Here is an 11,988-nt window from a genome sequence, read left to right as displayed (position 1 = left end):
TCTACTCATTTCCGCACGCAACTCTGTGGGGAGAATCACAGGCAGATGTAGTGGTTGTACTATTATGACTAACCATTAAGTGATTCTCTTGAAGCTCTGCAGTAATATGATGATGCTTTGAGCCTTATTTGATTGCATTTTACTAATGCACCACACTAAATGAACCATGTGTTGTAGTGATTAAAAAAAAAAAAAAAACTAGATAGGGAATGCAACAGTAAAATTTCAAGAATTTGTTTATAGGTCTTACAGGGGTTGTTGAATTTTAAGTTCAAAAGTAAATACTTAAAGGTGCACTAATCAGTATTTTTATATTCACATGGAAAAAAACATTTATAATGTAAAAGGACATTCTTGCAGTGACAAACCCAAAGAGAATTATCAGGTTATTCAGGTCTCCAGAGCATTTTAATGTCTTTCAGCTTATTGTTTTGGTTTTATGACCCACAACTTTACTGTTTTGGATCACTCTCACCCCTCTCATTAACCCCGTTTCCAGGCTCAGCAGACAGCTGTCTGCTCTGATAAATTTACTGGGCGTTACCTGCCCTACATTTAACAGCAGACAAGACAAGGTTAGCGGCTAGCTGGTGAACACGGAGGAGCGTTTAGAGCCACGTATTCTCCTCACCAGTTGGTGGAGTGCAAAACAGAGCTTGACTTCAAGCTCTGAACATGTCTTCAAATGAATGCTAATGTGGGTATTTAATGGGCTAAATAGGCTGTTTGCTAACATGTTGTCAATGCCATCAGTGTTAATAGGAGGTAATACTGTATGTCAATGTAGTGTTACACGATCTTTGATTCTTTAAATGCTCAACTAATGTGACCTGAATACCTTCAAATTTAAAGGATTTGAAATATTCATTCTCCTTATATTGACTTGCATGTTTAAGCCCATTGAGTACAGATCTACAGAAACATTACCACTGACTATATTTTAAAGAATAACAGTTTGCATAAGGATGCTTGAAAACGTGTCCTTGATCAAACACTTTCTTGAGTAAATTCTTATCTTATCTTTCCATGGTTGTAGGTACAACCATTCAATTCAGCCTCATTCATCAAAAAAATAAAATAAAAATATGATATGATATATATATGATATAATATTGGTGGTTTATTCTGGGTTTGATTTTCTGACGACTAGCTTCTGAATGCATATCTGTCAGGCAGGTATCAAATACGACTCAAAGAAAGGAGGTTTTTACCATGCACCACATGGTAATAACATTACATTGGCAAAAAATGATGACTACATATTCACTGCAAATTATCTCAAGCAAATTCTGAGTCTCTGCAAAACCAAAGCAACAATGCAATGATGAATTGATTACCCTTTAAAGCATTATACAACTGTCAGTGTAACACTCAGATGCGTGATTGTCAAGCATCCACCCTCACAGACTCCCTCACAGCTTCCAGTGTGAATAGATAATTACACTGCGTCATTCGTCTTTTTGCAGGTTTTTCGGTGTGTTTCAGTTCATCCCACATCCCTGGCGGTGTGTGAGTCAGTGTGGTCCGGTAGCAGCATGCTATACAGAACCTCGCTGCCCTTTCTTTTTTTTTTTTCTTTTTTTTCTGATGTTGATTCAGGCCCTCCTCAGTATTTCAACATCTCACACACAGCCACAAAAGACACAGGAACATCAATTTGTCATGTCCCTCACAGTACAATTCATTATGGATGGTGCACTGAAGCACTACAAAACCAGCAATTGCTTAAAAGGGTCATCTTTTCAGTGTTTTCTGAGAAACCAATTTCAGAACATAATTAATCTTCAGGGAGAGATGTTTTGTGCTGTTTGGTAAAGGTGGTACTCTGTATTTGTTGTTGTGGGAAGTAATTGAGAATGGATGATGCTTACAAAACCAAGGACTCTGAAAACTGGCCTTTTCAGTTCGTCTTACCTCCAAAAACATTTGATGGCGAATAACCTCAGCATGGTGTCCTCTGTGTAAATAAATAAGATACAGAACATAACTGCAGCAAGGTATATTCATGTAGACACTGAATATTAAAATTTTTGGAAACAACAACTGATGTTCAAAATTTATAAACAGAAAAGTCATCACGCCGTAAACATCATCCATGCATACATCAACCCTCACACATACACAAGAGTTTGCATTTGATATAAAGGTTGAAACACAACCTGAGATGGACATATTTATAGAGTGCCTTCCCTGCCAGGTAAGCCTCGGTTTCCTGGCAGCCAGTGGCACTGAGGGGAAGGACTGTCTCTTAACGTCAAAAGAGAAGGGATAAATAAAAAAGTGGGGTAACTGGAAATACACATGTGCACACATACACACACACACACACACACACACACACACATACACACACACAGAAACCTCAATTATAATATACTTTTGCCACAGAGTCAGTAAATATGGGCTATCATAATTTGTTTTGACTTATTTTGTAATAAATTGTAATTATCAAACATGGAGGTTCTGTTCCTGAGATAAGGAAACCTCATTCAAAATCCCATTACTATTTGTAGCTATGCTAATAAATAAAAATCCAGGCTTGGTACAGAACTTTTCTCAAAATTATGTTGCATGGCTCATTTCATATGTTTATATAAGATAGGCTAGGAGTTTAATCTAATGTTGTTTATTCAGTATTTTCAGTTTATTGCTTTTAATGAACATCATTTCCCATAAAACCTATACAGTTACGGGATATACAAAACAGCTCATCATAAGAGGCGAGTCCATGAGTGAATTAGACAGTTTAAAAAAAAAAAAAAAAGACAGGAGGGAGTGTATGAACAAAACCATGTTATGATGACCTGTTACCGACACTGCAGCACTTGTAGTTTTTTCCTGGGAGCTTTAGTTTTTTTTTCTGTGCTTACAAAGTAAATGTTTAACTTTATTAACATCATAAAAGGTCTCAATTTCATATAAAAACTGCTGTGATGATTTGTCTTAGAATATGATAAGTAAACCCCAGGAACACACTCCCGTATTTCAGAAGGGCACATGAAAGAAATGCTGAATGAGAGATTGTACTGAGTTACAGAAGCTATAGCGGAACTGAGGCTAAACAGGACGCCTCTTAGCAGCGCTGGCCGTTTCCACAAATGCATCCATTTTGGAAAAATGAAATAAATCTGCACAATAGCTGCAGTATCATTACACTTTATATTTCCATAAAGAAATTTCACTTTTGAAAATCCTTGTTTATCACTGGTGCACCTATAAAGTACATGATACTACATAGAGTGACTCCTTTGCAAGTTTCTTCAGTGGACACATTTAGGGACAGGACCTTGAGGTGCTGAGCAGCACATTACGATGCAGAACACATAAGTAGAGAAGATTAATGTCACTGTCCTGGCTTGTTAGACAAACACTCTCATTTCTGGATATTCTCTCATCCTCCCACTGATCAATTACCAACACTGCTGAGATCCAGGGTAAGTGCTGCTGCTGCTGCTGCTGCTGCTGTGCGTGTGTGCGTGCATATCTGCCAAGGACGTTGCCAAAATGTGAATCTGGGGGGCATTTCTGATGGCTTAACACATTAAAAACATCTCTTAAGTTGAGTTTTATGTTGTTAGTAACGTTCAAAATTTGCATTTGTTTGTGACTGATGCATAAGGAATGTCTAAACAGAGAGTAGCAGATTCAGCTGCTTCATGATTTATGTCCTGAATAAGAAGCTCTGTCGGGAGCTTGTAATTGCCCTGTGGTCTACGGATGGCAGCCACAGAGATCAGACAGGACTCAGGAAAACTTGTATGTACAGTGTGGGTCTTAGACTTTTGGACCCCACAGTATGCGTGTGCGTATATGAGACAAATTGCCAACCAGACAGCTGGAGCAGGAGAGAGAGTGTGCGATGAAAGGGAAGAAGAGTGAGCGGAGGAAATGCGTGCCTATTCATCTCCTCGCTCGGAGCAGGCAGGTACAGAGGTATGGCAGCCTTACAAGGTCAATATTTTACTTTGGCTTGTGCAGTCTAATTAAATTACAGGCAAAGCGCCCCAGGAGAGCAAACAGAGAGATACAAACCCTGTAAACCCCACAACCACCTACCTAACAAGCCACCACCACCGCAGCTCTGCAAGCCAAACACTTTGTAGCAGGAGCTGAGATGTTGGCATGTTCAGTCATCCAACATGGAGATCGGGGGGTGCTGAGGCAAAGCAGAGCAACCGGGTTGGACTTGTCCAAATTGAAATAGTAAAATGGACCAGGTACATTCATAAAGCTTAAGGCAGCTAATAGCATCTACAGTATAATGTGGAAAATACTTGTCTCGCGGCTGTAATGGGTGTTTTGGGTTTTTTTTCCCCTGATCTAACCTTGACCAACAAGTGTCACATGCAACACACAGTCATAGTCTACGCATGTCAACACGTGTCTTCAGAGGGACTATCAAGCTTCAAACAAGAGCAGTTGATGAGCCTGACTGATGTAAAATAGTCTCACTTGTTTATAGCAGGGCCTGAGGGGCTGCGACATGAAGCACTGACAGCCTGTCTGCCCGATTGTCACTAATAAGTAGAGAGATGTCACAAATCCTCTCACGATGGAATTACTGAGCCCAGGATCTGTTTGTATTTTTATATGATCTGTGAAAAAACAAATCAACTACAGCAGAATTATACAATTACTTCCGTGACAAATGGCTGCTGAAATATAAAGTGACTCTTAAAGAGAGAGAGAGATTAAAAAAAAAAAAAAAAAGAAGGAACAGGTTAGAATAAAGCGGCTCTCCAATTGGCTGAGCGCACCGGGAAGTCCAGCCGCTCTGCTGCTGTCATATGACTTTGACGCAGGCGCAACAAGCTTCCCGGACAGTCAACAGCAACAGCGGAGAACCTCAACATGGCCCCCAAATTTGAAATTCCAAACGCCGCGACGATCGTCTGGCTGCTCGTCCTCTGTCTGATCCCCCCGGCGGAGGCTTACGACACGGGCGACGCTTTAGCCCTGCTCCTGGGCACCGTCTTGGCCGTGGTGGGCTTCTGCAGCTGCCTTGGCTGGTACGCACGGAGGCGGAACGGACAGCTGTGATGAGATGGGACCCTTCCGATCGTGCGCCAGTCCTGTCCTGTTTACCATCCACCGCATTAATCCCTCCCTGTGTGTGTGAGATCTCCGGCGGACCTTCTAGCACAGGGGGTCGTGTCGAAGCGGCTGACAGGAAACGTGCCTTATTGGAATTAATGCGTCGGGCTCGACGGGAACCATGTGGACTCTGTTGGGGGAGGTGGAGGGAAGCATCCAGGAAGTCCAAAACCAGGAACTGTTACTTGTTGCACTGCTGAGATTCAGAACCAAACACAGTTGCCTTCTATACGTAAAGACTGCTGCAGTTATTCTCCTATAAGGAAGCTTGCATTGCATATGGCGCATATTTGCTATGCTTGAAGTAATCACTGCGAGTTCCAGATGTGTTTATGTTTGCAATGCTGAACACAACCATTGCCATTGTTTGAAGCACAATATCACACGTGTGTTATTAGGTGAAAAAGAGTGGAGCTGCTTTTGCACTTTCTGCTAGACTATCGCTTTGTGAGAATAAATTGATTTCTCCGATGCTCTTCACAGCTCGTGGTCATGAAATGTAAATGATATGCTGTATAATCCTGTTCCCTCTGCTCCGCTTTCACGTAGGACGTGTGGAGGAGAGTGCTCTCATGAACAGGTGTGGAATAATTCACCAGTTTGGGGCATCCACACCTTTTCCATGCAGTCTCACCTATATGTGATGTAGGCTACTCCATTACAAGTTAAATCCCCACAAAATCCTACATAATTGAAAATACAGCAGTGTTATCAGCAGAATACAAAGAATAAGAATAAAAAATAAAAGCACTTGTTCTGCAGATTAATTTGTAATACTGTTGTTTTAATTTATAGTCAGGTGGTTCCCCTTCCAAGGGGTCATGTTAAATCTAAGGGGTCGTGAGATGATAAATATTGTAGAAAAAGAAAGAAACCCATCTACACAAAACTAAATTCAGTGTTGGACCTTTCTCTGATGTTTGCTGTTTTTGTGAAATGGTGGATAATTTTACTTCTTTGCACCTCACACAGTTATTAAAAAAAAAAAAAGAAATCTGATAAGTTTAGAGGGGGGGGGTGTCTCTTCAGTGGATCTCCTAATGACACAGACATCTGAGACATGACATTAGTGAGGGGTCACAAGATGAAACGACTGGGACCCGCTGGCTTGATCTTTAATAATGTAGCATCATTTTCTAAATCCATGTTCTTATGGAAAATCTGAATGTGCGAAGTAGCTGCCAGATCAATGTGGTGGAGTCAAAAATGCAACATTTACCTCTGAAATGCAGTGGAGTGGCAGTAAGTAGCATTAAATGGAAAACAGCGGTACTACTCGCAGTACTTGAGTAAATGTATTTCATTTCTTTCCAATATTGGAGCAAATATAATCAACTAGACCAAAATTATTTCAAATTTTTCAATGAACTCCTCATTTCAACAGGCTATGTAAATGTCCAACTTAATCACATTGTATAACTGATGCTTAAATATCATTATTTAACCTTGAGATGATGATCCAACAAAATATTTAAAAGGTCTGTGCGGAATGGAGTGACTGATCAGAAGTGAAAAATTATTGCTTTAATTTAACTTCATCTGAATGGCAATTTCTTCAGTTTCAGTTTCCAAATCAGTGTCAGCCTCCATGACTGTATCTACATTTATTATCAATGGAGGAGTGGCCATGTGTTGAAAAGGAGCTGACTGAGCATCTCTGCATCATTTCTTTTTTTTCTTTTTCTTTTTTTTTAAATAGAAATCTGCACAGTTCACAGTTCCCAGTGTGAAAGTTGTGACAGTTGCCAGCAGTGACACGTTCCCTACATGTATGATTATGATTAATTCATGTTTCACAACCCAGGTAGATACAAAGCCAGCCTCTCGCTGCTGTGTTTCATATAGGTGTGCAGCATTTAAGTGTGTGTACATGTGGCTGATTGAATCATTGTTCTCCTGTTACACTGCACATGACATCACAGCTCTCCATACATTTTTGAGAAATCAAATCCTATGAATTTATCATGCTGCCCTGGGCGGAACGAACAACAGTGCGCAAAGTGCTTGTCAATTATGCATATACAGTACTGGGGAAGTCATTCTAGCTTGAGGTGAACTAGGCTGCCTGATTTAACCCTTCACTTTGTACATAATGGTCGACATTTCTGTGCAGTGAAACATGTATGAGCCTAATGAAAGCCAGACAGAGAGCGTTTGTGCTGATAGCCTCATAAATCTGGTAAGGATGCTGGTTGCAAAGGGATAAAACAATGTACTACAAAAGATGTGATCAGCCCAGACTGAACTCCAGTCAGCTTTTTAAATGTTGATTTCAATAAAAGCCTGAAAGAAATCAAATCTAAATCCATCTAACAATCAGGGGGATAATTAAGTTGTCCTTTCATCTACACTGTAACTGTCAAACTGACAGTCAAAAAGTAATCCGTTACACTTCACGTTACCAGAGGTGATGGTGAGTACCGGTGTAACGCGTTACCGGCCAGCAGCGGCTCCGTTGAACAGATGTTGCCGTGAGAGAGACGGAGCTGCTGCTGCTGCTGCTGCTGCTGCTGCAACAAGAGACGAGACGCGTCTTGGATCACAAATAGGGATGCAGGGCGCATGCGCACTGGGCTCCGTTTACTGTAGGATATTCACCGTGGAGGGAAAAAAGGGGGAAGCAGGCAACAAACCAGGCTTTTTAAAGCAGAAAAAAAGACCCCGAACTGTGCGATGTGAATAACTTCCAGGAGGCGACACGAAATAGGAATATCAACAGGTAGGATTTTGATTGATCTTGTGATCGTCTCTCTCTCTCTCTCTCTCCCCCTCGCTCTCTTTTTTTTTTTTTTTTTTTTTTTCTGGCCTTGTCTTGTGTGGTGGCTGCGATTCTGGGCAATTCGTAGCGGGGACTTGGAAATTATTCTAGTCTAATGGACGTGCGGATCCGCTATACACTGTTACGCTTCATCCAGCCGGTTGGGATGCGGGTACGATGATTTTCTTTTACCCTGCCTTGCTTTTTCACTGAAATCCCTCGGATTCAAACGCGCGTAAAATACTCGACTCATAATCGGAGGACGCATTTAAACGCGTAAGTAGACACCAATGCTAATATTCATGAAATCAGATACGACCACAGGCTGTACGAGATGCTCTGAACAATAGAAAAATAGGTATTGGATAGAACAAACCCGTAAAATTGCCGGATTGTTATTGTCACTTCTACCCATCCATTCCAATCACACCCGCACATTAACCAGCTGAATTGTGTGGAAATGCGGTTTATAGAGTCACTAACATCCAGCATAGTCTCTTAACTCTCTGTATTTAACAATATAAAAGATGATTTGGAAAATGGAGGCTGGCTCAATGAACGCCCCTAATGAGAACACTGCTTATTAACGTTAAGACCCGTAATCCAGTTAACCTTTAATCAGACAAAAACACGGAGGCTTTATTATGGATGCACCCTTTTCGATTTTCCACAATGCATAAAGGCAGGGCGAGTTTATTCAAGGCACCCACCGCTTTCAGAGAGCCTTCCTCTGTTCTGCAGGGTGTAGGGTGTGATCAAGAGGAGCTTATTTTGGACTGCATTTCTCTTAATGTTTCAGAGTACGCTGGGGGGGAAAAAATGTCTAGAATTTTACAACCCGAGCCCTTGCTCTTGGGTTTGGGTTTTTTTCTTTTTTCTTTTTTTGGGGTCGTTAACGCTTCTTTCCCGCAAGCACAGGTAAAAAAAAAATGCGTCGCTTGTTAATGAAGGCTGGACTGTGCTCTTTTTTTCTTTTTCTTTTTTTTTTTTTTAGCCATGATGGTGCTTTTGTTCAGGAAATTCCTGAAGCCACATAAAAGAAAATATTGCTTGAAATGGATTAATGCTTTGGTCTGATCAAGCTCCATCACTGTCTGTCTGTGTTTCTGTCTGTAGACTTAAAGTATTCAGGCTGAGGCACAGCTCTGCACTGTGCCACTCTAAATGTTAAAATGTAGACGGAAAAATAAATAAATAAATGGCAGACAGAGGGAAAATTATTATCACATTCTAGATTGTGCAAGTGCAGTTGAAAACAATGCAGCTGTTGTGTAAGATTGAATGCTGATGGGTGGATGATATTTTTCAGGGATTTTTTTTTTTTTAGGTGTGATGAGACAAAGGAACAAAGGATGCCTTAGAGGAGAGGTTGCCTATATGCCTGGAAACCTCTTCAAAGCACACCGCCAAATGGATCTAACGCCTCCCCCTGCCGCCTCTAGATCATGATACTTGGCTGAAGCTATTCCGCTATCTTTATGATCCCTCCTCCATCTATGGCGAACTATAGCCATGCAGGGGACCACACCATCTTGCAGAATGTCTCTCCTCTCGCCACGTTCCTCAAACTGACCTCTCTGGGTTTCATCATTGGAGTCGGTGTGGTTGGGAACCTCCTGATCTCCATCCTGCTGGTCAAAGACAAGAGCCTGCACCGAGCGCCCTACTATTTCCTGCTGGACCTGTGCGCCTCTGATATCCTGCGCTCCGCCATCTGCTTCCCCTTTGTCTTCACCTCAGTCAAGAATGGATCTGCCTGGACCTACGGCACGCTGACCTGCAAAGTGATCGCCTTCCTGGGTGTGCTCTCCTGTTTCCACACGGCCTTCATGCTGTTCTGTGTCAGTGTCACACGCTACCTGGCCATCGCACATCACCGTTTCTACACCAAGAGGCTGACCTTCTGGACCTGTCTGGCTGTCATCTGCATGGTGTGGACGTTGTCAGTGGCTATGGCGTTCCCGCCGGTGCTAGACGTAGGGACGTACTCTTTTATCCGGGAGGAGGACCAGTGCACATTCCAGCACCGTTCCTTCAGGGCGAATGATTCGCTGGGCTTCATGCTCCTGCTGGCGCTCATCCTCCTGGCCACACAGCTGGTTTACCTCAAGCTCATCTTTTTTGTCCACGACCGTCGAAAGATGAAGCCTGTCCAGTTCGTGCCTGCTGTCAGCCAGAATTGGACCTTCCACGGGCCGGGCGCCAGCGGGCAGGCGGCCGCCAACTGGCTGGCTGGATTTGGTCGAGGCCCCACCCCGCCTACTTTGCTGGGCATCCGGCAGAACAGCAACGCAGCGGGCCGCAGGCGTCTACTGGTATTGGATGAATTCAAAACAGAGAAGCGGATTAGTAGGATGTTCTACATCATGACGTTTTTCTTCCTGGCACTGTGGGGGCCCTATCTGGTCGCCTGCTACTGGCGGGTGTTTGCAAGGGGCCCTGTAGTCCCTGGGGGCTACCTGACGGCAGCCGTGTGGATGAGCTTTGCCCAGGCTGGGGTCAATCCTTTCATCTGCATCTTCTCCAACAGGGAGCTCCGGCGCTGCTTCAGCACCACACTCCTCTACTGCAGAAAATCCAGGTTACCAAGGGAACCCTACTGCGTTATATGAAGGTTTTGCTGTGGGTTTTTCTCTCATCTATGTCTCTATTTCCCTGATTGATCTTGATCTGGGCTTGTTCCCATTGTACAGCGCACTCTCTCTTTTTATCTCTCTTCTCTTCATCCTCCAGTTTTCCTCCTGTTCCTCCTTCTCCTAACCCTTGTTTTCAGAGGTAGAAGGTGGACTGCCAATCACGAGGCTCTGCCGGGGTGATTGAATATGAAATGTATCAAACATGGAGGCTGAAGGGAATGGGAAATACGCAGGAGGTCTGGATCCCCTCCTGTGTTTATGTTCTAGTAAACAGACATTGTGGAAGGCCATGCCAATGCAGAGAAGCAAAAAGTTGAAAAAAAAAAAAGAAAAAGAAAAATGATTTGACAGAACAATGAAAACAAAACCTCTTGCTTTGGATAATTTGAAGATGCGTTATTCTGTGAGGTGTGAAATACGTAAATATGAAAAGAAAAAGAAAAAAAGAACACAAAACAAAGAAATGATACCTCTCAAGGAATCACTGGAAATGTTTTACATTTTAAGAGTTGCACTAAAAAGAAGATGTAAAGATGCTTTTTTTGGTCAACAGTTGCCAGTTGCATTGCAAGGACAACTTTTTTCTTTTTTTCTTTTTTTCCAAACTAAACAATGAATGCTTTAATTTGCAACAGACTACACAATCGCTGTAAGTAAAGCAAAACTTGGTGACTGTTGGAATACACCATCACAAGAGGATAAAATGGTTTTAATGTAAGTGATACCTTTTTCATTTCCTGGGCGGGGGCTTAACGATGGGGATTTACAATGTGTGGTTTTGAAGTTGCAACTTAAACCTAGAAATGATTTCTTGTAGTTTTACGATCCATATGTCCCTAGTGTCTGGCATTGTTATTTTCTTATCACCTTTTACAAAAAAAAGAGGAAAAAAAGATGAAATGATGTTTGGATTTAAAAAAAAAAAAAAAAAGTTGCTTTTACGAACAACCTTGTGCTTAAAAAAGACAATGAAGAAGTAGTTAAATGTTTCATCATATCCATGTACCTAAACACTATCATATTGTTACAGTATTGCTGATGCCACTCCGGGTGTTCTTGCCTTAATGGTTATGATATTGTCATGTTTCTTGGTTGTTGGGAGATTTTTTTTTATTATTATTATTTATTTCATTCATTCCTAAAAAGTTTTTTTTTTTTTTTTAAGATGCAAGGGGAGTTTGATTTCTGTTTCACATCAACGTGAAGTGCATGTCCATTTTTAAAAGCTGGTCCACTCCCATGAGCATCACAGGCCATACACTGAGCAGCCCATTTTTATTCTGCAGCAGTTTGCTACACCCCACAGAGTGCTCAGAGCACAGGGAGTGTATGTGTGTATGTGTGTGTGTGTGTGTGTGTGTGTGTGTGTGTGTGTGTGTGTGCGTGCGTGTGCGTGCGTGTGCGTGCGTGTGCGTGCGTGCGTGAGCATGTGTGTGTGTCAGTGGGTGCATGTGTGTGCATTTCAGAGTGTGTGTGCTGTGTGGATCAGACAACAGTCAC

General features: G+C 42.1%; 2 protein-coding genes across 6 annotated transcripts; both read left to right on the top strand.

Annotated features, from left to right (window-relative positions):
- The first annotated feature begins 4,792 nt into the window (after window positions 1–4,792).
- Window positions 4,793–5,861, top strand: LOC130163508 (small integral membrane protein 30-like). Its single transcript, XM_056367770.1, has one exon. The coding sequence runs from the start codon at window positions 4,852–4,854 to the stop codon at window positions 5,038–5,040; it is 189 nt and encodes a 62-aa protein (XP_056223745.1). The 5' UTR covers window positions 4,793–4,851; the 3' UTR covers window positions 5,041–5,861.
- A 1,700-nt stretch (window positions 5,862–7,561) lies between these two features.
- Window positions 7,562–11,478, top strand: gpr85 (G protein-coupled receptor 85). Of its 5 annotated transcripts, none has more exons than XM_056367764.1 (2): window positions 7,562–7,813; window positions 9,180–11,478. In XM_056367764.1, exon 2 carries the CDS (start codon window positions 9,331–9,333, stop codon window positions 10,462–10,464), a length of 1,134 nt encoding a protein of 377 aa, XP_056223739.1. In that variant the 5' UTR covers window positions 7,562–7,813; window positions 9,180–9,330; the 3' UTR covers window positions 10,465–11,478. The 5 variants fall into 5 exon arrangements, with proteins under 5 accessions (XP_056223739.1, XP_056223740.1, XP_056223743.1 ...); XM_056367765.1 differs by having other exon boundaries at window positions 9,162–11,478; XM_056367768.1 differs by lacking the exon at window positions 7,562–7,813 and adding an exon at window positions 7,900–8,128.
- Window positions 11,479–11,988: the final 510 nt, after the last annotated feature.

The sequence above is a fragment of the Seriola aureovittata genome, chromosome 22 (assembly GCF_021018895.1).
Source record: "Seriola aureovittata isolate HTS-2021-v1 ecotype China chromosome 22, ASM2101889v1, whole genome shotgun sequence".
Taxonomy (NCBI): Eukaryota; Metazoa; Chordata; class Actinopteri; order Carangiformes; family Carangidae; genus Seriola; species Seriola aureovittata.
The sequence above is the reverse complement of the archived record's forward strand: the minus strand, read 5'-3'. Positions and strand labels throughout refer to the sequence as shown.